Source organism: Neofelis nebulosa, chromosome 15, assembly GCF_028018385.1.
Source record: "Neofelis nebulosa isolate mNeoNeb1 chromosome 15, mNeoNeb1.pri, whole genome shotgun sequence".
NCBI classification, from domain to species: domain Eukaryota; kingdom Metazoa; phylum Chordata; class Mammalia; order Carnivora; family Felidae; genus Neofelis; species Neofelis nebulosa.
This window is the reverse complement of record NC_080796.1, coordinates 31,425,593-31,451,181: the sequence shown is the minus strand read 5'-3', so window position 1 is coordinate 31,451,181 and position 25,589 is coordinate 31,425,593. Positions and strand designations below refer to the sequence as shown.

General features: G+C 43.7%; 1 protein-coding gene and 1 non-coding gene across 3 annotated transcripts in view; both read left to right on the top strand.

Annotated features, from left to right (window-relative positions):
* Positions 1 to 6,115: 6,115 nt before the first annotated feature.
* LAMC2 (laminin subunit gamma 2) overlaps positions 6,116 to 25,589 on the top strand; it is a 58,224-nt gene continuing 38,750 nt past the window's right edge. Inside the window, exons 1-2 of one of the 2 annotated variants that reach the window (XM_058702136.1) lie at positions 6,116 to 6,386; positions 6,549 to 6,763. In XM_058702136.1, coding sequence (XP_058558119.1) covers positions 6,685 to 6,763 — 79 coding nt within the window. In that variant the 5' untranslated portion in view covers positions 6,116 to 6,386; positions 6,549 to 6,684. Of the gene's footprint in view, positions 6,387 to 6,509; positions 6,764 to 25,589 lie in introns of both variants that reach the window. The other variant, XM_058702137.1, reaches the window with a different exon arrangement.
* On the top strand, positions 22,845 to 22,928 carry TRNAQ-UUG (transfer RNA glutamine (anticodon UUG)). Its single transcript has one exon. It is a non-coding gene; the product is annotated as a tRNA-Gln (tRNA).

The window sequence follows — 25,589 nt, the reverse complement described above, 5'->3', positions numbered from 1 at the left end:
GTATCAGACCAAGAGAAAAGCATCAAGACCTGGATGGATGATGTAAAAGGATGTTGCGTAAGAATCTGAAGTCATTGTACACTGACGAATTACAAAAGGTAATGTGAAAAGGAAAATGCGCCCCTAATAGCCAAACTTTTATTGCTGATCTGCAGGAGTCCTGTAGATGTTATAAGGACTAGGAGTTTTAATTTATTTAAAGGTTCAACTCTTTTTTTTTTTTTTTTTAAATGGGGAAGTGTGTGTTTATTCAGTGAGAGGCTTAATTTGTTTTTATATTGTAGTTGAATAATTACTCTGGAGAGTGGCATTGGCAGGGATTTGTGAGGGAGCCTGAGTAACCTCAAAATGTGGATAATAATAGCACCTGCTGCATAGGGCAGTGGTGACGAATGAATTCTTAAGTCCCTGCAAGACTTCTGGCACTGAGCTGGACACATGCAGAATATTCAGTATCGTGGTTGGCAAAATGATTAGATGTTTAAAATGTGTCCTAAGTTTCCTGTCTAAAGACAGAGAATTAGACTCTCAATGCTATGGAGTTTTTCAGACTTTATAGTAAAGGTAGGAAAGTTCCAGATTGAAATTAAGCACCTTTAAAAACACTGTTTCCTGGACTCATTTCTTCCTTTGGGAAGGCATGGGTGGGGATCTCGGATCTAAGGGTGGCCACCTCTTACTTCCAGCCTATCTTGTCATGCCTGCAGCCCTTGACCCCTACCAGTGCAATCCAGGGGAGAATGTTCACTGTGTGGGCTCCTTCACCTCTCAATCAACTCTGAATATCTACAAATCAAGTATTCAAGTGGCCGAGGAACTGCAGGCAGCGCGTTTAATCTACGAGTGGACATTTCACAGGTGAGCGGGTGACCACATTTCAGTCCAAGAGAAAGTAACATCTGGCAAACCCCTAAATCTGCTAAAGTTCCCAGCATCTCTCACCCTGTTATTTCTTCCATGTCTATCTCATCTGGTTCTGCACGTGTGTCCCTCTTCTCTCTGCTCCTCCCTGCTTGTCGTTTTGGCAAACAAACGTAGGATTTGAATACTTGTAATAACTACACCAAAAAAGACGCAGTGAAATCCTTTGTGTGTAGCTGTTCCTTTCCCACCACATTGCCTGCCCATGTGTGCCACCAGTCAACCACAGGAAAAAGGATCAACTCCCCTTAAAAAGTAAAAGGCATAGGGGTGGCTTGGGTGGCTCAATTGGTTAGATATCCGACTTGGGTTCAGGTCATGATCTCGCAGTTTGAGAGTTCAGAGCCCTGCTTCGGGCTCTGTGCTGACAGCTCAGAGCCTGGAGCCTGCTTCAGATTCTGTTTCCCTCTCTCTGTCCCTCCTCCACTCACATTCGGGGTCTCTCTCCCTCTCTAAAAAATAAACATTAAAAAAAAAAAAAAAGTAAAAAATGAAAGTCATTATTGAGCTCTGGCCTGGCCTCTACTGCCCCCTGAAAAGTAGCCGTGGGAACACTATATATGTTTCTGCATAACATGGAAACCTGCCCCTTCAGCCAGAGTGCTTGCTTCAGAGAACATTGTTTTCTGGAGTCCGGCCAACCTTAGAAAATTTACCCAGATGATCCAGGAAACGCTGAACCATTTCCATTTAAGGACATTTTCCTTTATCAATTAAGAACAAAGGGGAGTTGGGTTTCTGCCCCGCCTCCAATTTTTGCATTTTATATGTAAAATTTTTCTGCAAATGCTGACATAATTAGAACTATCTGGGGGAGATTAAGGGCAGGGAATGGAGTCCAACAGTCCTGTCTATTGCTGGCATGTTAACAGCCAGTGCTTCAGTTTCTATCATAAGTGAGCTTGAAAGTGGGTGACATGCCAGACATTCCTTCTGAAAGCTAGCTAAGGTAACGATGGAACTCAAGGCAAAAATCAACATGTCACTTGCAATTCTGTTTGGGAGGTTGCGGGTGGAGAGATGACAGTTGTGTGGAGTGATTTACACCGCACTGTAAAAGGAAAAGTCCCTTGGGTGACTTATGACTGAGCTGCAAATAAAACAATGGACCTAGGGGACTTCCAGGGCTCAGCCTTCTCGGCCACACCCTGAGGAAATGCCCCAGTACCTTTCCGTCTCCCGAACTGCATGGAACCTCATCCCCACTGATATCGGGGGGCATACTCTAGATGATCGTGGCGATTTGGGGGACGATATGATGAAAATCCAAGTGCTCATTTCCTAGGACAAAAGTCCAACGGGGGTTTGAAATCTGTGCCCCCAAAGCAAACATTTCACCTCATCATCTCTGACCTCCCATAAACTGCCCAAAGAGACATGTTTCCAGAAGATGGGTCCCCCTGCAATTCTTGGGTAGTAGTTCTGCCTGAAGCCCTTTAGAGCTTATGAGAACCAGCAGAGTGTTAGGACTGGATTCTGCTGTGGCTTTGTCACAGCTCATGCAGACAGCGGTGTGTTTCTAGTCCTGGGACTGAGTTTGCACATTTGAGCTGAATATCATCTTATTTATCATGTAGATTTGTTGAGATTATCTTACTTTTTGTACCAATACCATTTTTATTGAGGTATAGTTTGTACACCTAAAATAGGTAATTTGATTGTGTATAATCTGACTACTTTTGGCTATTGTATTTAAAAATATTTCTTTTATCCCCCAAAATGAGCCTCATGCCCCTTGCAGTCAATCTCCTACCCCTGCCAACCGCTGATACGTTCTTTCCTTGTAGTTTCACCTTTTTTGGATTTCATATCAATGGAATTATATACAATTTGGTCTTTTGTTGTCTGGCTTCTCTCACCTACCACAATGCCTTGAGATTCATCCACATTCTGTATGTGTCAGTGGTTCATTCCTTTTTATTGCTGAGTAGTATCTAATGATTTTTGTCTGGATTTGGAGAAGAAAGATTTATTTGGGTCACATGGAAAAGCAAACAGACTTTCACTGCCTTTTTGAAAAACATGTGTTGCCTGAGGTTAATTGTAAGAATTCTTTAAATCCATCTTATATTTCAGGGAAAATTAAAAGTAAGATCTTCCTACCCCTTATTTAAAATGAAGTTCTAGTGGTACCTGGGTGGCTCAGTTGAGAATCTGACTCTTGATTTTGGCTCAGATCATGATCCCAGGGTCATGGGACGGAGCCCTGCATAGGGCTCTATGCTGAGCATGGAGCCTGCTTAAGATTCTCTCTCTCTCTCTGCCTCTCCCCGCCACTCACACCCTCACTCTTTAAAAAAAAAAAAAAAAAAAAAAAAAAATTAAAAAAAAAATTTTTTTTTCAACGTTTTTTATTTATTTTTGGGACAGAGAGAGACAGAGCATGAATGGGGGAGGGGCAGAGAGAGAGGGAGACACAGAATCGGAAACAGGCTCCAGGCTCCGAGCCATCAGCCCAGAGCCTGACGCGGGGCTCAAACTCACGGACCGCGAGATCGTGACCTGGCTGAAGTCGGACGCTAACTTAACCGACTGCGCCACCCAGGCGCCCCAAAAATTAACTTTTTAAAAATGAAATTCTAAATCTTAAAACATCGGACAGGAAGATCTGAATGTGAAGGAAATTTTGAGATACACAGCAAAAATAAATATTAACAACTTCCAAGTAAATGTTGGCAATCTGGATAGGAACCTGGAGTAGACCAAGAGTTCCATAGAAGTTTCAAATTACTATTCAATAGGAGCATCTGGGTAACTCAGTCGGTTAAGCTTCTGACTTCAGCTTGGTTTGTGAGTTCGGGCCCCACGTCAGGCTCTGTGCTGACAGCTCAGAGCATGGAACCTTCTGCAGATTCTGTCTCTCCCTCTCTCTCTGCCCCTCCCCCATTCACACTCTGTCTCTCTTGCTCTCACAAATATATAAACATCAAAAATTTTTAGGAGAGTTGAAGCAAAAATCCCTTCTTATAGGATATTTATTAATTACAATAAAGGAAAACTGATGGTGCTTAGTGGTAACAATAGCAACAATTATTATAGCTTACTTGCATAGTGCATATATGTCTGATACTTCTCTAAGCACTAGATAGGCCATTTAATTTTCCCAGTATCCCTACCAGGTAACAGTTCTATTATTATCCCCATTTTACAGATGAGGAAACTGAAGCTTAGAGAAAACTAAATAAACTACCTTGATGAGACGTGAAGCCAGAATTTGGCCCTGGGGATCTGCTACAGAACCTCAACTTTTGACTAGTAGAGCACTACAGAAAAATCCTCAAATTGGCAAAGAGCAGTTGATATGGTCTCCGAGCATGGTAGGAGATTCGGCCAGAACAGAGGTCTCAAGCTTGAGCCAGGCAGGTTGTCGAGATGTGTGAAAAGATCCAGAATAAGGCAATGAAAAGGGGTAGGAATGGAGAAACACCAAAGTGTACTGTTCACATAAAAGAGGCTGCTGTTTGGCCTGGTGCCCAGGGCTCTGCTGCCCGTTTTCTATTCCAGGTTCAGGCGGCCTCTGGGGGTCCTTTCAGAGCTAACACGTTAGGCAAAATCAGAAATACTTGTTCAGAGTCATTGGGACTTGATTATCGATGTGGGCCAATCTGGTTGGGTTGTAATGGATGTTGACGAATAAACATTGGCTGCATTTTGAATTCATACAGTATTGTGAATTTGTCTTTTTTATGGGACTCTTTAATCTGACCCCTAAACTCTGGAACCAGTGTGACTTTGAGCATGCTACCTGGCCTTTCTATGCCTCTGTTTTCCCATTTATCAAATGGGAAGTTAATAGTACACCTGTCCCATAGCATTGTTTCCAAGATTAAAGTGTTGTTCTGTATAAAGGATTCACATCAGCAATTACAAATGGTAGGTACTGTATATATGTTAGCTATTATTTCTATCACTATCCAAAAGTGATAGATGAAAATATCTGTTCCAACTTTTGAGACAGAATAAACTCTAATAACCTGTACTAAAATGAAATTTGCCTTTAAGCCTTTATTTGCAGGGCTCTGTCCCTGTTCTTTCAGGATTGTGGATTGCACAACACTGATGGGTAGAAGCGCATGGATCAGGGACTTGGGGGCATGATTTCAGCCTCTACAACATACTAGTTACTAGACAGGAAAAACTAGACAGTTACTGGTCTCCAGGACCTGAAACTAGCAGTAACTGGAGACTGTGAACTTTGAGAGAGAAGAATCTTTACGCTATTTGCGTGAATCCCGAACAGAGTGGAAGAGGAGAGTAGAAGCTTGGGATGAGAACATTGGAGATTCCTTTCTATTCCTCATTTTTTTTGTTGGAGATTTTAGAATAGATGGTAGCCAGTGTTCAGTGAATGGTCTCCCTCTGTGGTTCTTTGGTGCTGTATTCAGATCCTGATTATTCCCCAACACCTACCTAGTTCATGGTTCATGTTTTGTGCATAATCCTCCCAAGCTCTCCCAGCCCAAACTGGTCTCACTTATACGCATAAACTGAAATTCTTACACCTTTTGACACACAGTAACCATGTTGTATTGTTTGTTGCCTTATGTTATATATAGGACTATCTAGAGAACATGCATTCCTTTAGCCAGTGAACAATATTCACCAGGGGGCCTTTGTAGGCCTTGATCATGAAAAGTAGGGGTGACTGTTTGGGACAGATTGTGCATATATACTGAGCACCTACAAACCTCTGGTAATGTTTAAATCTCTAGTAGGAACCAAAGCTTTCTCTTTGACGGAGGTCTCTGAATTATTTGCCACCAGCCTCCTTAGGGATCGGGGCGATGTAGGATATACCAGGATTTGCAGTTTCCTGGACATCAATCCCCTCACCTAACACAAGAGACTTGGATGCCTTTCATCGTGAGTCTCCGCAAACATTTCCTGTGCGGCCACGGAGAACGGTATGAGAAAAATGCTCTAAGAGGTAAAAGGAATATGAAATCCAGGTTCTCCGTTTTCTTCAGTTCCGCAGAACATTTACCGAGCTGACAGTGCGCCAGCAAATGCGCGAGCTGTTAGGGATCTCGAGCGATACCCCGCCTTCATAGGGAGGACCACCGGTCAAGTCAGCAGGTGACTTGACAGTCGCCAGCCCAGGTGATCAGGAAGTTAGGGGGCCCAGGAGAGGAGCCCGGTGATGGGGAGGGAAGGAACTAAGTGCTAGCAGAGTGGGTGGGCTGGGGGAGGCCTGCCGTACTTCAGAGCAGTTGAGGGGAGGCCAGAGGGTGGAGAGCACCTTCTCATGATGCCTGTTCTCCTTGACGTCTTTTAGACGGGAGCCGATCGGGGTTGCCGGCTGTGAGTCGGCGCCTTGGAGAGGGGGCAGGCTGCTCGCCGTCCACCTGTGCGAATTCTGCGGCGGACCACCCCGGGAGAGAAGCAGGGCTGCGGGGCAGCGGGCGCATTCCTCCAGCGGGATCCCTGGGCCGCAGCCTCGGCACCACGCCCTCGGCCCGGGCCAGGTGTGCACCCCTCTCGCGGCGAGGGCGGGGGGAGCCCGGCGGCGGGGGTGAGCGCTCTCGCGGCTCGGTGTGCGCGGTGTGTGTTTGTCTGGCTGCTAAGGGCTGGGTCCTCCTTATTCACAGGTGAGTCACACCCTGAAACACAGGCTCTCTTCCTGTCAGGACTGAGTCAGGTAGAGGAGTCGATAAAACCACCTGATCAAGGAAAAGGAAGGCAGAGCGGAGCGCGGAGCGCAAACCAGCAGCCGCGAGGCGCGGGAGGCGACCCCTGTGCGGCGGACGGACGCGCGGCCCGGCCATGCGCGCGCTCTGGCTGTGCGGCTGCCTCTGCGTCGCGCTGCTCCTGCCCAACGCCCGGGCCACCTCCAGGAGGGAAGGTGAGTCGGCCTCCCGGAGGAAACGTCGCTGCCCTGGCCCTGCACACGGCGACGGCCGAGCGCACCTCCGACGATTCCCGCTGAGTCGAGAACTTCTGTAAAGCTCCCCCCTCCTCCCGCGGCTGGGGCTTCTCCAGAGACGCGGTGTAACCAAAATCTAATGTTCTATACGGCTGTCTGGTGTTAAAATGGGAGCCAGTAGGTTGTGCCAAATCAAGATTTTCCTTACTTTAAAAATGTGCCGTCTTGGTTGTTTTTTGGATCAGTGGGGCCCTGTTTGATCAGGAATATCCCGGCGTACGAATTCTTTTCCCATCACGTGTTTTCGTTGATGGAATTGTGGTGGGAATGTTTTCTGTGAGTGTGAACACCATAAAGATTGAAAATGAGCCTCTCTAATAATCCTTCTGGAATCCTCATTTATCTTCGGGATGGAAACTGAGCCCTAGGCGTCTTAAGCAGCGATTTTTGCATAATGTTACTTCTAATAGTATTCTCACATTAATTCAACAGGCATTTACTGGGTGCCTATGTCATAGATTAAAAAATATTTTTTAAAAAATCAAACAATGTTTATTTCAGAGAAAGAGGCAGAGAGTGACAGAGCATGAGCAGGGGAGGGGCTGAGAGAGAGAGAGAGGGAGGGAGAGGCAGAATCCAAAGCAGGCTCCAGGCTCTGAGCTGTCAGCACAGAGCCCGACGCGGGGCTTGAACCCACGAACTGTGACATCATGACCTGAAGTTGGATGCTCAACCACCTGAGCCACCCAGGCGCCCCATAGATCATTTAATCTTATCTAGGGTGTCCAAGGGCTGTCATATTGTGAGAAGTTCAGGTTGCTCACATAAACAAAACTTGCTGAGAACCTAGCAACTGTTTGCTATAGGCACGGGTCAGTTATGACAACACATAACGGGTGTTTTCCCTGTCACTTGGTTTTACCGATAATATTCGCTTGTTTAATTACCTTGAATTTTCATGTTTAGGTTACTCCCTGCACCTGATGGCATTTCAGTAATTATTTCACTAGGTCCAAGAGTCATTTTCACATATGTGAACGTGAGACAATGTTCACGCACGCACCACATTATCTTATGCTTTCCATAAATAGCTGGCTTGAATTCTATTTGAACGGCATGGATATTTTGGCATGTTTTTGAATGAATTGATAGTTTTTTATTTCCTAAAATAATCTTGGAATTAACTTCCAACCTGTCATCCCTGATTACCATTTTAAAAGCCATTTATGAAAATAATGATGTAGGGTTAGGTTCCCTTATGGTTAACCTAGTGAGAAACATCCTAGAAGTAAGGAGAGTCTCCAAATATTAGAATTCAAAGGAACTGCTTATGGATCTACTACTATAGCCCTTGGCTTAAAATATGAAAACATGGAACTGGATTTGCACAAAGTTATACACCAGCTATTGGCAGGGACACATCTGGCACTCAATCCAGGAGTTCTTAGGCTGGAGCTTTTGGGACCACATTGTAAAGTAATAAGGGAGCAAGTACATATGTTTTATATAATGGGTAATTTTTGAAGCAATTTTCCCATTGGCCACATCTAATGTGTTAGCATTAGATAATAGAAATAAATATGTAGGATTTTATCAGTTGGTAAATAAAACCAGACTCAAGAGGACAGACTCAAGGATAGACAAACTGAGTATTCTATTTAGACCAGTAAGTCAGAAGCCATGTTCAGTTTCATTTCTAGACTCTCCCCTTCCTTGGAGATAGGTTGCTTAAGATATTAGACTCCCTCCTCAAAAAGGCCTTCATTTTGGGGTTCAATGAGATTGTGAAAAGTTTGGCGTTAGGGTAGAGCACCCATGCTTTTCTATTCATGGGCTGCTGGGATGTGGTGGAAGTTGGACTAAAATATGGGACTGGCCACTTTCCAAAGTGACCTGCATCTGTGCGCCCTGTGGGCTGCACCTATGGGAGCCTAAAGCCATGGCATTGCTTCCCGGCTGTTCCCTTGAAGGTGAAATTACGTTAGATGTCATCAGTGAGACTTTCATGGTTGGTCTCAGCTAAAGCACAGGTTTTAGGGTCTGCCTGATCTGGCTTCAAATTTTGGCTACTCACTATTTTCTTATTAGTAACTATTCAGGCTCCTCAACTTCTTGGAATCTTCTTCTTCACCTGTTAAATGGGAACAGTAGTACTCTGCAACCTTGCAGAGCTGTTGGAAGGATGACAAATTATTGTAAAGTGCTTTAAAATGCTTAGAACCATGTTTCTTTAAAAACTCTGAAGCCAACAGTCGAGATAAAAATAGTGAACTTGGATGCACAGAGATTGCTAAGCAAGATGAGGACTTCCCTTCAGGAGCTCATAGCTGGTGTGTGAGAGAATGTGGCATATAGCTCCATTGGTCTGGATCACAGTTCACACAGATCATGACTGGAGAAGGAGCAAGAAGTAGAGAAGAGTGAGACCAGAAATGTAGCCAAGAACCTGGCTGTGAAGAGCCTTATGTGCCAGGCTGCACAGCTAGGATAGTGCCTCATAGATAAAGAAAAGTTGCAGATGGCTTATATAGAAGCAGGGGTGGGCATGGCCAGATTCATGTTTTAGCAAGGTCGCTCACTGAACGCCTTAGACGGAGTTGAGCTAGGAGAGGGCAATAAATGGCCATTGCAAGAATCCAAATGAGAGATGATGAAGGCTTTCATTGTGGTGGCAGAAATAGCAAAGTGGAAACAGATTACAGAGACATTTAGAAGGTAAAGTTGGAAGAATTTGGTGATCCAATGAGTGTGTGTCAGGGATAGAAGGGGACGTCATGAGAAATAAGCAAGAGTCCAAGATGGGTCTGAGGCTTCAGGTGAGTGTGATTGGTTAGATAGTGATGCCATTAAAGGAAATGAGAACTCAAGGATCCGAATTAGGAGCAAGGTTGGATAGAGGATGAAGAGGAAGGAATGAGTTCCTATAGGGATATGTTAAATCAGGGATGCCAGTGGAGATGGCCAACAGTCCTGGTGAACAGCTGGAACTGTGATCTTAAAGTTTAGAAGAACAGTTTGAAATATAAAATGGTGAGCCCAAAGGGAGAAAGCAAAGCCCTGACAATAGATGATATTACCTGGGACACAGAGGTAAGAGAAACCTCAACACTTACCAAGGAGATAGAAGAACAATGGAGAATAAGGAGGAATGGGCCTTGAGAATAGAGGAGAACGTTATCAAAGAGGAATGTTTTGCTAGCCAAAGGAAGATCTACAACAATGTAGGTATAATAAATGGTATTCAGACATAAAACTATAAATATACAAAGAATGAGGATCAACGTGATACTGTTGGATTCAGCCATCAGTTATGTTTTGAAGCAATTATTCTAGAATGATGAGCTCAACATCCAAGATGATTATAGAACACTAATCTGGTTTATCTCATGGTCGGATACTGGAAGAGAGAGATGCTGTGGATCGTGGAAGAGAGCCCTGGAAAGGTTTATACTCTCTCCTGGATTCTGTTACTTAAACTGTGGAAATGGTACAGCGTCATGCATACAGGTGCAGGCCTGGGTTCAAATGGTAGCTCCACTTCCTATTTGTGGGGTTTAGGCAAGCTACTTCCCCTGGTACTCAGTTTCCCGGTCTCTAAGATGAGGAAAATAAGTTGTTGTAATCATTACATACTAAAGCACTTTGCACAGTGCCTAGTAAGCACTATGTGTTCAATATTATTGTCATAGAACTCTCCTGCCAATGCTGAATGTTGACATACTGTCTTCTGAGTTTTAAATGGTGAACTTTTTTTAAAGAGGTTTCTTTCATTAGCTCAAGAAAGGTGATGAGGAGTCCTTCTGCTCAGGCTGAAATGAACCCCAAGTTTTACCCAATGAAATAAGTGGAATTCCTGACAAGGGACTCAGAGCAGACGGAATTTCAAGATCAGATGTCGTATCATTTCTTATCCTTGCTTTTTGGCAAACACCAGATCTTATCACATACAGATTCAGCAGGTCTACTGCTCTCTAGAACATGCTCAAATATATGATGAGCACTCCATAAGCTGCTCTCTCACTTCTTAATTGGAGACTTTCCCCATCCCCCACCAAAAAAAGGGTTTGGCCAACTTGATTATGAAACCATTTAGCAGTGTGGATGCAGTGGGCACATGGCTTTTTATGTGTAATGTAGCACATTAATTCACAAACCTAAAGTCACATAATTTATAAAATAACTTACAAGTATTAATTCATAAATTCACATTTTATGAAGTAATTACATTCAAACTCCACCTTTAATACAGTTTCTTCTTTGCTTCGGTTTAGGTGGCTTGAGATATAGCTCCATTTGTGTCTGCTTTTCACACTGTCATTGGAAAGTACACCATTTTCAAAACGTCTAAAAGATTTAAAGATTATCTGTCAACGCACATTGTAATCTTCACAGCATAATCATCTTGAAAGGCTTATGATTTTCGACACTCAAAATTGTGAGATAATGAACAATTATGAGGGTTGGTTCAATAGCCTAGGCTTTTTCTTACTGATAAGTATCCAATGCATTGACGGACATCATTTCAAATTGACATGTCTTCCCAAATATTTTAAAATTAAAAGTAATTGAAAAAGATTTTGAAAAGACTTAAATGTGACCTGCCCCCCCCCACAGAAAAATAAAACCTCCCACCTTATTATGTTCAAGTGTGTGCAATAAATAGGAGTATGGATTTGAATTGGGGGTGTAAGCTGGAAACACCTATGAAGACTTAAATTCTGGGGTGCTGAGCTGGGGCAGCCATTGGTTTAGCTCCACTGGTAAAGGAGCTGAGGAAGAATGTTGGTTTGTGATCAATGTGTATGGGAAAGTCAGGAGCATGAAATTAAGTTGTTGAGGCAATCTTGGGAATACTTTTCCCATTTAAGCTCTTAGTGGGCTCAAGTATATTGACTTTTTTTTTTTTTTTTTTTTTTTTTTTTTTTTTTTTTTTACACACACACCCTAGAGAAATTTCCAAGGACAAGACTTGGATCATTACAGACCAGTGTAGAAATAGGAGTGCCATAGATTCTGGAACTCTAATTTAGTCACAAATTAGGCCTAGCAGATTACTGAATCATTACTGGGCTGTGCTCTAATATAACCCCCAGGTACATGATGTAATATTTGAATTATATTCAAAGCCAAAAGCTAAGTCTTTTCTGTGTCTGTGGGTGACTATGTCTGTATAGGTGCCTGCCCAACAGTCATGTGCTTCCTTATGTCACGATTAGGAAAGAAAAGAATGGTTCTTCTTCCATCACTGGTCAATGTAAGGGCTCTAGCCTTTCCCTTCTGCTGTATCAGAGGAGAGGTGGAGATCAGTTGGGTAAAGGTCTATGTATCCTAGACTTCTTCAGGCTTGGCAACCATTTACAAAATGCCAGCTGTTTCTTTTCCAGATTTTATTTTTATTCATTTTGTGAATATTCACAGTCTAGAAAAAATTAAATCGCAGCCAAATCATTTCCCACACTGATTTAAACATTGGAAAAGTTATTCACATCTTTAGCTGCACTCATTTGGGGCATTTCTTATAAAAAGTTCTGCATGTTTCCATACTTTTTTCTCTTATTACAGCATCATGGTATTTACTTAATTTTTACTAATTTTTTTTTAATGTTTATTTTTTGTGAGAAAGAGAGAATGAGCGGGGGAGAAGCAGAGACAGGGAAACACAGAATCCAAAGCAGTCTCCAGGCTCTGAGCTGTCAGCACAGAGCGCAGTGAGGGGCTCGAATTCAAGAACCACAAGATCACAAACTGAGCCACCCAGGCACCCCAGCATCATGGTATTTAAATGAGAATGGTCCTTAGAGGTTCTCTACAAAAGCCTCTCCTTTTGTAGGTGAGAAAAATGATACCCGGCCGGCAAAGGAACTGTGTGAATTCTCAGTTACATCAGAGCTGGGTTAGCACATATGTAATCCTCCTTCATAGATAGGAAAATTGAGGTACAGAAAAGTTATTTCCTTGACCAGAGCCATGCACTTAGTAAAAGGACCAGATTTCAGTTGCTAGTTTAATATTTCTAATTCTTATCAAAAATTTTCATTTCAATTAATTTTCACACTTGGTGGAATCTTGATTATAAGAATATCCCTATGTCTCTAGTAGGGGCATCTGTGTCCTGGCTATTTTCAAGTCTTTATTTGTATATGTGACTCCCTATGGTGGCCTTTCTTTTAAAAATGTCAGGGAACCACAGGTTAAGACCAAGCACAAACTCTGGTTGGTGGGGCACTGACAAAAGAACAGATTTTAAATGACTAAGTTTTCTCTTTCTCTTTTATTCTTTTTTGTTCAACTCTGTTGTCAGATTGTCATGCAGGTTGGAATTGACTAGGTGGCTCAGTTAAAAAAAAAAATAGGACAGTTGAGGGGTAGGGATAAGTTTTTTTTTTTTTACCATTGTTCAATGACTGTGACATTATGATTCTATACATGCATATTTATGTCCCGAGGCTATTTTTCTCCCCCTGTTGGAGTCCGTTGGTATAAGTTTTAGAGTCTTTCAGGATCAGGACAGTTTCATGGCCAGAACATTGTAAGCTTTGCATGTACTATTTCAAATCATCACCCATTTTGCTTTTGGTAAATGGGGATTCTGAATGTTGAAAGGTCATTTCTCATAGCAGATAGACCGGTCTACTTTGCAATAGCACCAGGTCCAACAGTAACCCAAAGCTTCTGCTCTTGCCTCGCGGGGCCGGGGGTGGGGGGCTGTTGTACACAGGGGGAGGGGACGTTCACATGCTGAAGCCACAGCTGACCTGCCATGGGAAGTGACAGTGCAGTAGCAGCACATTTGTTCAGCTGAGATACAAGACACATTGCACCTGCTCCCTGGTGGAGGCTTCATGGTCCAGTCTGTGATCTTCGTTACTTCTTTTGATGGAGGTATAAAAAGTGGTTGGTCCCCTAAGAGACGTTAACTTAATTCATTCTTCTGACGTTAAGCAGTACGGTTTTAATTTACTGTTTTCAGATGGATTTTTTTCAGAAAAGAATCTCTAAGGAAGCTTCTATAAATGCACTTCATACATATTTTCCCAACACTGTAAATGCACATGAATTACCATTTTGTTCTTTTGTCCAAACTGAGAACTGCTGTGGTGCACAGTAAGCATATGCATACCTAACCGGGTTCAGCGTTGTGAAGGGATGTAGAGACAGAAGAATCTATGGCTAATTTCCTTGTACAGAAGTATATTGTTCACGAAAGCAATGCAAGGTTTAGAAAGGAATTATTTGGTAACTTTTTAAAGGAGCCAGCAAACTGAAATGATTGAAAAACCATATTTAATATGTATACTCTGAAAAGCATTTTCAGTACAAATCAGAATTTCCTTTTTAGCTTTTCTTTACCCAGACTCCTTATACACATTTTTTTTTCTTTTGGTCCTCATTGCTTCAGATGTCACCTCTAGCTGTCCTGAGCACTCTACTGTTGTTTATTTCAGTTGATTCTTAAGAGGGCAGAGGATACCTTTTGTTGAGTCATATGGAAATGCTCAATGAATACTGTACTCTGTAGTCAAATATGCTTTCCATATTGATGTTTTTCTTTATAGATGATTTCTTAGAAATACAGAAAATTGCTATATATGGGGGCAGAAGAGTGTGGGTTTACATAGCAGTATTGGATATTTGCATATGGAATCCTTACCACACACACTCACTGAGCCTCCATACTGAGGCTGACACTTGTGGTCTCGGAGTAGAGCCCTTATAGGTGGCAGGTGCAAGGAAAGGGGAGACTCCTCTGTATCTCATGTCCTAATCTCCTCTTCTCTTTCACCTTTGAACTCAGACTGAGCCTCCTCCTGTACCCTGAACTCCTTTGCTAGTTAGATGAAAATTGGTGCCCCCAACCTCCCTGTTGGCTGGGATGTTCTTTCCCTCTCCCTGCTGTCTGCCTGGACCCTAGTGGGGGATTAGGGGAAGACATCTCCAGGTGTGGTCTCCTGGTGTATGCCTTACCAGGTGGAGTATCTGCGGTCCATGTGTGCCGTTTCCACATCTAGGTTGTAGTAGAATATGCTATGAACTCAGTGAAACTAGGTGACTCCTTTTAGGTCATAATCATTCCAAGGGAAAATGTGGTGACCTGAGTTTGACTCTTGATGACTTTGGCTATTAAGAGTTCAAAAAATTGGTCCATAATTCTAACATCCCAAATTGCCCATGTGATTAGAACACCTGAAGTGTTCCTCTCCTTAGGGCACTTCTTGGTGCAGACTTACACCTGCCTGGGCATTTACATACCCTGAGAAGCAAACAGTCAGGCAGGATACACATCAGTGGTTCTGGCTCTGTTGGCTTAAAAGGCAGCTGTGAAAAATATGAGAGGAAAAAACTGAGTTCAATTAAAAGACTCTTCGTGAGGGAAGTGCCATTTTGGCTTTTTATTTTAATTAGAAAACATATTGTGACATGCCTTAAAAAGATAAAACTGGAAGCAGACATTCACACATTAATCCACAACATTTCAAGATTAAACGAAGAAATGTTCAGACTTTGTTTTAAAGTATTCACCCAACCTGAGAAACATATTAAATCTTGGAAAGAAAAATCTCATGTAGGCGGCTTTAAAACTAGAAAATACTTAAGAGCATTTTCATCATCACATGTAAGTACAATATGGTAAAAATACCGTGTCATGTTGAGCATTTCAGGTTTGGAGACTTTGATTTTTGCAAATAGGATGATAGCTACCAGTGCCTTTGGTATCTACCTCACTGATAGATGTCAGATTGATCTTGCTTTGGACTTCATATGTAATGTTCAATTTGAATATGTGTAAAAATAACAAAGAATACATTAGAATAGATTGCTATTTAAAGGACACTTTCAAAGTGCCTGGATGGCTCAGTTGGTTAGGTGTCCAACTCTTGATTTTGGCTCAGGTCTTGATCTCAGGGTAATGGGATTGAGCCCCACGTTGGGCTCCATGCTGAACATAGAGGTTGCTTGAGATTCTCTCTTTCTCTCCCCCACCCCCTCTGTCCCTCTCCTTTGCCCATTCTCAATTAATAAAGGACACTTTCAATAATTGCTTTTGTTCTGAAGATAAGCATTTGCTGGGTTGTTTTCTTTTTTTAATCTGAGTATACCATTCTCAAGATTCATTTTGTTCACTGTTTTCAGTCTAGCTCTTTACATTTGGATTTCCTATTAAAGAGCCTCATTACAAGTGACTTCTCAGAGGTGACGGCAGCTATCTTTGAGCATAAACGTGTCAGTTTACAGGAGGCCAGTTTTTTGACTCGGAGGAAGGAAATAATATTCAATTGGACAATGGAGGCTTAATTTTTTGCGTAACTGCTTTGGACAAACAAGAGAGAACATGGTGGTTGCCAATGTTAGCCCCAACTCACCTCTCCCCACCATGATGCTTTTCCTTCACAAAAGAACTTTAAAAAGCTGAGGAAACAAAGACAAAGTGAGGTATAAATGAAATGAATGGGGGAGAGGTGAAGATGTCCCAGTGAGGAGTGTTATATGAAATTAGGCTGGAAAAGTAGGTAGGGTTAGACCATGGAAATATTTGTAGCAATGTCAAGGAATTCGGTCTTTATCCTAAAAGTCAAGGAGAATTATCAGAGTTGTAAGCAGAGAGGTATTGGTAGAATATATTTTGGTAAGGTTTTCCGACTGCTGGATGGAGGCAAGAGAAGTTGCTGGGAATTCAGTCAAGAAGTATTGTAGGCAAGAGGTGATAGGAGTTTTGTCTAGAAGGGCTACTGTGGACATTGACTTGGGTGAATGAGCTATTTAGTGGGTTATGTCAATAAAATTTGGTGTTGAATAGGATACAGGCAAGGAAGAATGACAGAGAACCTATAAGAATAGCTTCCAGCCTTCTGACTCAAAGGGATGACAACTAGGAATTTGGCTTTAAACACATTTTGTGTGAAAAGCTTGTGAGGCAACCAGCTGGACATGTAAAGCAGATGGCTGGTCTAGAGTTGACAATGAAGTTTGGGCTGGGAAGTACCTTGGCATACCGGTCAACAGCTATCATGGTTACCTAAGCCCTTGGCTTGGATGGGCAAGTCCCAGAGGGAGGCCTCGTGGAGGCTCAGGGCTGAGCCTGGAACAACCCCAACATTTAGAGTTAGTGTAAGGAGAGAAGCCACAAGACTTGGGGAGGGGTGGGGGGACAAGGTCAGAAGCCAAGAGGAAATCTGACAGTATGGTCTTCTAGTGTCCAAGGGAAGACAGTTTCAAAAGGGAAGGAGAGAAAAAGATGTGGTATCTTGGAAAAGGAATGAGGGGCACAAAATGCTGGGGAGACAGGGCTAAATAAGGAAGAGCACGGGTGCCATCTCTGTATGGACTCATCCACAGATCACGGGTAACACTTTCCAAATCTACTGCCCTGTAACTGAGTCAGCATTAGCGCCCGGAGCCCCTGAAGTGGAAGCGAGGGCGGCAGAGCTGTGGGTGAGGGCGGCCAGCACACGCTGCCAGGTTCAAACACGACGCTCAGATTCCTAGCCCCTGAGATCTTCCCTTGCGCCCGCCAAGTGCACCCTGCCTGTCAAGGCTGCCCCACCACTGCAAACTGATCTCCTGGTCTCAGGCAGGCCATACCTCAGGCCCTTCCACCCACCTGGCTCTGGCCTTGCTGCCCTTGGAGAGGGCAGGCTGGGTGTCATTGCAGCCCAGGGGTCTGGGACCACCAGTGCGGAGGTGGCCTGGAGGCAGTAATAGTTCCTCTGGTGTGAGAGCAACCAGAAAGTCTCAGCCACTCCTTCTAAGTGAACGGATCACCTTTCCTTTCTCTCTGTTCCCATCTCACCCTGCATTTTTTTGATTGAAACATTAGCTTTTTATACTTACACTGAATGCCACATGTAGACAACGCAAATCTGGTGTGTTGAGAAAATTTCATACCGGGTCTCTGGACTCCTGGGAGATTTCTGTACATTCGGGTTTGTTGGTTTTTTTTTTTTTTTTTTTTTTTTTTTTTTTTTACTTTTTTTTGAGTCAGACTGCCTGCCTCCCTCTCATCCATCCATCCACCCACCCATCACAGTCCTGCGCCCTGTGTTAGGTCCCATGTGGATACAAACATAGAAAACGTTATGGAGGAAGTAAGTCATACACAAATAGTGAAGACAGGACAGAAGGTGAGAAGTACCAGGATGGAGGCGAGGATGAAGTCCTGTGGGCATTCAGAGGAGGGAGAAGCTGTAGAAGGGCCATCGGGGGCCCTGCACGATATCATTTATGCTCTTTAAAAGATCAGCCTGTGGCTGTGTGGATGTAGGGAGGTGGAGGCAGGTAGCGCTCCTGGCAAAGGAAGCGGCAAGCCTGGAGGCCTGAGGTGGGAAGGAGGTGGTGCTTCCCAGAGTTCATGCAAAGGTCTGTGTGTTGGAGCCCAGTGAACAAGAGAGAGAAAGAGGAATGCGGTAAAGTTGGAGACATCGGCGGGGCCAAATCTTCAGGGTTTGGAAAGGAGCTTGGATTTTTTAATTTGTTGTTACTTGTGAGAGCACTAAAAAGCACGATGATCCCATACGCTGTACAGAGGATGGAAATTAGATCACCTCAGTGAAAAGCTGAGCATGTTTTTCAGCTTAGAACAATAGAAAAGACCTGCTTATACACAAATGATCAGATTGGCGCCAAGTTGTTAAACTTTCTCGTAATTGCTCGCAGTGTGTCCTACGGGGAACTTAAAATGAGGTCTTGATGAACAGCAGCCGCTGATGCTGATTATTCCAAGGCTTTGCCACAGTGCAAACCTAGGAAGTACCTGTATTTTCAGTTTCCTTTCATTCTCCTAAGGATGCAGCTTGGAAACAGCCTTTGCCCCGTGCTTCCTGTCCGGACCTGTCGGAGCTGTGTGTTTGAACGAGGGTGGGAGCCTTGTGAAGTGAGCCTGAGGGGCTCTGCACACTTGCTCCATTGTTCGCAGAGTCTGGGGGAGTGTGGGTGGCTGTGGGCAGATCAGCCTGTTTCTGGCAGCCTGGAGGGCTCCTCTAAGAAGCACCTTGAGGGTCAGCAACGGTATGCTATTACAGTGATTATTATAATAAATACTTAAGTGCCAAAGAAGCAGCAACAGAGAGGCAGACACAAAAACCACCCACACTTTACTAGACTGAAAGAAATATGTGAAAATCTGAGTAAAATGACTTGGTTTCACGTGTGTTTACACAGGGCTTGAGGTCAACTTGACGAATTTTATTGCTGTAGCTGTGGAGAGATGCCTGGCTGACAGAGACCAGGATTTCCGGGAGCTGGAGTGCAGGACAGAGAGCGAAAAGGACAGAACCTTGCAGAGATGTCTCTAGCTTGGAAAGAGTACGGGACAAATGAGTTAAACAAGAGTAACGATGGAACCTGGCACCTAGGATACGGAGTTCAGTGAAAAAGGGAGAAAAAAAACTGCCTGTCTTGATTCCTAGACCCTGTAAGGCTTTGGGTCTGTTCAGGGTCTGAGAGGAACTTGTTTATTTTTTCTGCTGCAGTGATAAATTAGCACCAGGTCCCAGAGCCATGCCTGTCCATAGTGAAATGAGAAAAACATGGATAATGTGAGAAGTATTTGACAAAACCCAACATATATATTAAATATCTACATATATCATAGCTTATGTGACAAAATAAAACATTGGCAGCTCCCCTTTTTGAAATCATGCTGGCTTATGATGTCCCAGGATGCAGACATCCAATGTGGCCTCCCTGTCAGGAATGATTTTTTTTTTTTTTTCAACATTTTTTATTTATTTTTGGGACAGAGAGAGACAGAGCATGAACGGGGGAGGGGCAGAGAGAGAGGGAGACACAGAATCAGAAACAGGCTCCAGGCTCCGAGCCATCAGCCCAGAGCCTGACGCGGGGCTCGAACTCACAGACCGCGAGATCGTGACCTGGCTGAAGTCGGATGCTTAACCGACTGCGCCACCCAGGCGCCCCAATGATTTTCATTTTTTTAAACGTTTGTTTATTTTTGAGAGAGCGCATGTGTGTGCAAGCAGGGAAGGTGCAGAGAGGGGGGAGGGACAGAGGATCCAAAGCCAGCTCCATGATGACAGCAGAGAGCCCAATGTGGGGCTTGAACTCACGAAACATGAGATCACAACTTGAGCCACCCAGGTGCCCCATGAAGTGATCTTTGTTCAACAAGTGAAATGGATGTACATCTCAGTGACTAAGGACAGAAGGAGGAGGGGGGAAAAGAAGAACCAGTAAGACAAAAATCTACCAATGAGGTACTTGGAAAAGATTTATCAGGAGAGGAAAAGAAAATACATAACAAAATGAGAGGTGAATAATTTGATACATTTGGTGGGTAATTCATAATTGGTAAGAAAAACACCATGCCTGGTAGATAAGCCGACAAAGCTCATGAACAGACCAGTCTCAAAATAGAGAAGTAAACCAGGGGTACCTGGCTGGCTCAGTTGGTGGAGCGTGTGACTCAACCTCAAGGTTGTGGGTTCAAGCCCCACACATTGGGTGTAGAGATTAAAAAAAAAAAATCTTAAAAAAAAAAAAGTAAGTCAGCTTATGTCACTTTCACTTTCTCACCTCCCCCCTCCCACCCCACAACTTCCTGTTTCCTTTCACTGCTTTATGTATTTCTCCTTGACAAATATCACTATCCAAATATTCTCTGTATTACTTATTTTTCCCCCCTCCTCACATGAGAACTTCATGAGGGCTGGGACATCTATTGGTTTTGTTTACCACTGTATCCATACTAGATACTCCGTATGTATTTGTTGAGCGAATGGACCCTCGATAAATGCTTCCCAGGCAACTTAGGAAATGTCCAAAACCCTCATCTTTATACTTTCATTGCTTGTTTTTTAACGATTATAATTTTTTGAGAGAGCATGCACATGCAGCATGTGCATGAGCAGGGGAGGGGCAGAGACAGAGGGGGAGACACAGAATCTGAAGCAAGTTCCAGGCTCTGAGCTGTCAGCACAGAACCCGACGTGGGGCTCAAACTCACACACTGTGAGATCATGACCTGAGCCAAAGTCAGATGCTTGACCAGCTGAGCCCCCGGGCACCCTTCATTGCTTGCTTTTCTGTCAAGATGCCCTGATGGACCAGACTTTAGCCTCTACTACAAAGCTGTAATCATCAAGACAGCATGGTATTGGCACAAAAACAGACCCATAGACCAATGGAATAGAATAGGAACCCCAGAACTAGACCCACAAAAGTATGGCCAACTAGTATCTTTGACAAAGCAGGAAAGAATATCCAATGGGAAAAAGACAGTCTCTTTAACGGTGCTGGGAGAACTGGACAGCAACATGCAGAAGATTGAAACTAGACCACTTTCTTACACCATTCACAAAAATAAACTCAAAATGGATAAAGGACCTGAATGTGAGACAGGAAACCATCAAAACCCTAGAGGAGAAAGCAGGAAAAGACCTCTCTGACCTCAGCCATAGCAATTTCTTGACACAACCCCAAAGGCAAGGGAATTAAAAGCAAAAATGAACTACTGGGACCTTATGAAGATAAAAAAGCTTCTGCACAGCAAAGGAAACAACCAACAAAACTAAAAGGCAACCAACGGAATGGGAAAAGATATTTGCAAATGACATATCAGACAAAGGGCTAGTATCCAAAATCTATAAAGAGCTCACCAAACTCCACACCCGAAAAACAAATAACCCAGTGAAGAAATGGGCAGAAAACATGAATAGACACTTCTCGAAAGAAGACATCCAGATGGCCAACAGGCACATGAAAGAGGCTCAGTGTCGCTCCTCATCAGGGAAATACAAATCAAAACCACACTCAGATATCACCTCACACCAATCAGAGTGGCCAAAATGAACAAATCAGGAGACTATAGATGCTGGCGAGGATGTGGAGAAACGGGAACCCTCTTGCACTGTTGGTGGGAATGCAAACTGGTGCAGCCGCTCTGGAAAACAGTGTGGAGGTTCCTGAAAAAATTAAAAATAGACCTACCCTATGACCCAGCAGTAGCACTGCTAGGAATTTACCCAAGGGATACAGGAGTGCTGATGCATAGGGGCACTTGTACCCCAATGTTTATAGCAGCACTTTCAACAATAGCCAAATTGTGGAAAGAGCCTAAATGTCCATCAACCGATAAATGGATAAAGAAATTGTGGTTTATATACACAATGGAGTACTACGTGGCAATAAGAATGAAATATGGCCCTTTGTAGCAACATGGATGGAACTGGAGAGTGTGATGCTAAGTGAAACAAGTCATACAGAGAAAGACAGATACCATATGTTTTCACTCTTATGTGGATCCTGAGAAACTTAACAGAAACCCATGGGGGAGGGGAAGGAAAAAAAAAGAGGGAGGGAGCCAAAGCATGAGACTCTTAAAAACTGAGAACTGAGGGTTGATGGGGGTGGGAGGGAAGGGAGGGTAGGTGATGGGTATTGAAGAGTGCATCTTTTGGGATGAGCACTGGGTGTTGTATGGAAACCAATTTGACAATTTCATATATTAAAAAAAAAAAAAAAAAAAGATGCCCTGAAACTAGATAAATGATTTATGAAATTTGGAAGCATAGCAAAATTACAAAATAAAATGAAATAAGAGCTCTAGACAAACTTGAACAAGGCCAAATATAAAAGAAGGAAAGTATAATAAATTTTTAGAATTTGTTTTAAAATGTAGCCAAGGCTTATATTTGGGTCTATTAACCTAAATAAGTCATTGCAGTAGAAGTTACCAAGGAAGGCTGTTTTCTGGACTGGTCTTCTGTAGAGAAAAGCATCCTTTCATGGAACAGGGAAGAGAGTGACTGCTAGATATTAGTATTTATATTTTTAAGGCATGTGAAGACACATGGGGACACATGGAGTCCTTTCAATGGTAGAAACACATCTCAGGGGTTCCTAAAGTTCAAGAGAATTTTCACTCATTCGTTCTTTAAACACACATCAAACACCCACTACGACCAGGCCACTGTGCCATATACTAGGGCTTCATTCCTCCTTTTTCTAAAGCAGGACATGTGTTTTCTGCCTGTTAGATTTATTTCAAACAGAGATATAAAAAAAATATTTTTTGGCCAACATTTAAAAATCAGATTTCAGTGGTGCCTGGGTGGCTCAGTCGGTTAAGCATCTGACTTTGGCTCAGGTCATGATCTCGTGGTCGTGGGTTCAAGCCCCACATCGGGCTCTGTGCCGACAGCTCAGAGCCTGCTTCGGATTCTGTGTCTCCCCCTGCCCCTCCCCCTCTACTCATATGGTCTCTCTCCATCTCTCAAAAATGAATAAACGTTAAAAAATTTTTTAAATAAAAAAGATCAGATCTCCTACAGGGCCAGATTTCTGTTTTCTTTAGAAACCTGAGTGGAAATGCTGACCACAGTAGGCAGGATCCCCATGTGGCTACACTTGGCTGCTTTTCCTCTTAGCCCTGTTGGCAGAGTCCCCACTGCTCCCAGTCACCTCATTCCTAGCCAGGCAGTGCCCTTCAGCAACCATCGTGCCCATGGTAGTGGTTAGGCAGAAATCGGTCACAGAATAAAAAGGACAAGCCTCAGGGCGCCTGGATGGTTCAGGCAGTTAAGTGTTTGAGACTCTTTTTGGCTTAGGTCGTGATCTTTCCGGTTTGGTTTGTGAGAGGAAGCCCCACAGCATGAAGCCTGCTTGGATTCTCTCTCTCTCCCTCCCCTCGCTCTCTTTCTGCCCCTTCCCCTCCCCCACTTGCATTCATACACACACTGTCTAAAAAAAAAAAAAAAAAAAAAAAAGGACCAGGCTCAAGCTGTATGAGTGTATGAGGCCCATTAAGCCAATTGCAAGAATATTCTGGAATTTGAAATAAAAAGATTTCTTTCCCCCCAGTAGCGAGAATGAGTAATAGTTAGTTTTAGGGAGGTTAGTCTAAATTCGGGAGATGATTTGAGACCATGTTTCAAAAGCATCAGCGACAAAAGGGGTCATCGCATGCAAGAGGAGCAAAGTCTCTACCCTCCTTCTCTGGGGGTGAAGGTTCAGAAGACTCAATATTAAGCTAAAGTGCAGTGCAGCTAAGTGTTGAGCTCAGTGCAGCTTGGAAACCTCAAAGTCCTGCAGGCAGGGCTGGAGAACATCTTCATGAGGTTCTCACACGATGCAGACATAGGAGGCCTATACACTCCCCGACACAAGGCCTACTTGGCCCTACCCAGTCAGCACAACCTTGGGCTTTCATGGAAACCCCAGTGAGAGAGGAGGGGGATTTGGCAGTGAGCAAGTTCCAGAGCAGAGTTGCTGGCTGAAGATCCCCCTTGCTCAAACTGTAATGTATCTCTGCAGAAGGCTGGGGGATTTAAAGGGAGAACACAGTTTTTCAGAGTAGAGCCTGACAGGAGAGAGGACAGAAGGGGAGGGAGGCATTAAACACCAGATTATAACAAGGTTGTCTATTTTTGAAAGTGTTCTAAATATATCATGAGCCATCCTTATAAAGTTAACGATTACCAGCAGAAAGTTTGTTCTGGGTCAGAAAGGCACAGTGAAAATTTTGTAATTGTTTTGAGACTGCCCTCAAAAGGCACCCAGGGCAGAAAGGGCATTGGCACACTGCGTGATCCAGGCGACTGACCTCACACAAGGGTCGTTGGCTGCTGAATTTAGTGCTTATACATGCCTAAGGATGGTCTCAGCAATTTCACAGCACATGACAGCTGTGTGGCACATCTGTTCAGGATCCAAAAAATCAGTTACACAAGCATTCACTGGGGAAGATTGGAGTTGGCACCCGTTCTGCAGAGAGAGCTGGGAGTCTGAATTGAGTGCAAGCTTAACACTGAGTTTAACGAAATGCAAAACTGCGTCCGTGGAGTTCTAACACCCAGTTGTGTTGCATGCTGAGCTAGTCAAACCACACTTGGAGGACTGTGATAAATTCAGACCCTTTTAAGAAAGACATTGGGAAATCAGTATGTTCCTTGGAGGACAGTCAAGAATCTAGAAATCATCCCATGGGAAACAGTTGAAAGACATGGAGGTGACAGGCCTCCAGAAGGAGAGAGAGGCTAGAGAGAGAGAGAGGCTAGAGAGGGAGATAGGATAGCTGTCTACAGACAGTCAAAGCCCCGGCTGTCACAGTGCTTGTAAAGCCATGTTTGAAACAAAGTGATAAGTAAATGAAGACCACAGTAGGTGTGCGTGTGTTTTCCAAGGAAGAGCAAGAACACGTAGTAAAAATTACACGGAGGGAGGCAGAGTTAAAACTCCCGAAAAAGTAATCTGGAACAACCAGTGCTGTCTGTGGCGGGACAGGATTTATGTAGGGGCTGAATGAGCCTTTGTGAGGGATTTCTAGGAGAAATGCCTACCTGCAGTGGTAACCAGGTTCTCGAGAAGCAGGGGGCGGGGGTGGGGGGTGGGGGGTGGTGGTGGTGAAGGCTTTGTGGTTGGACACACTTAGGAGCAAATTATATGGTTGCCATTTAGCTGTGTGACTTTAAGCAAGATATCCAGCATTAGGTTCTTCATCCAGTCAATGGGGACAAGACCACTCGTGCTGATGTGTTCTTGTGAGAAGTAACTGAGCTGATACATGTGAGGTGCTAGAGACAGCATGGGCTCTGGAGAGATGTGTGTGGTAAGAAGTCGCTTCAGAAGCTCATCATGTTTATTTAGTCCCCTTTGTGCCTTCAGAGCCCTGACATGGCCTGCACAGGGCAGCTGTTCAGCACGTGCGCTGGCATTTTTTTTTTTTTTTTTTTTTAATCAGTGTTCTGGGTAAGTTGTGGCCCTAGGCAGTTCTAGAAATGGACTCTTTCTTATTGAGGCCACGTGGCCAATGGACAGTGTGCCTGGTGGAAAGAAAATGAGGTCTGGCATC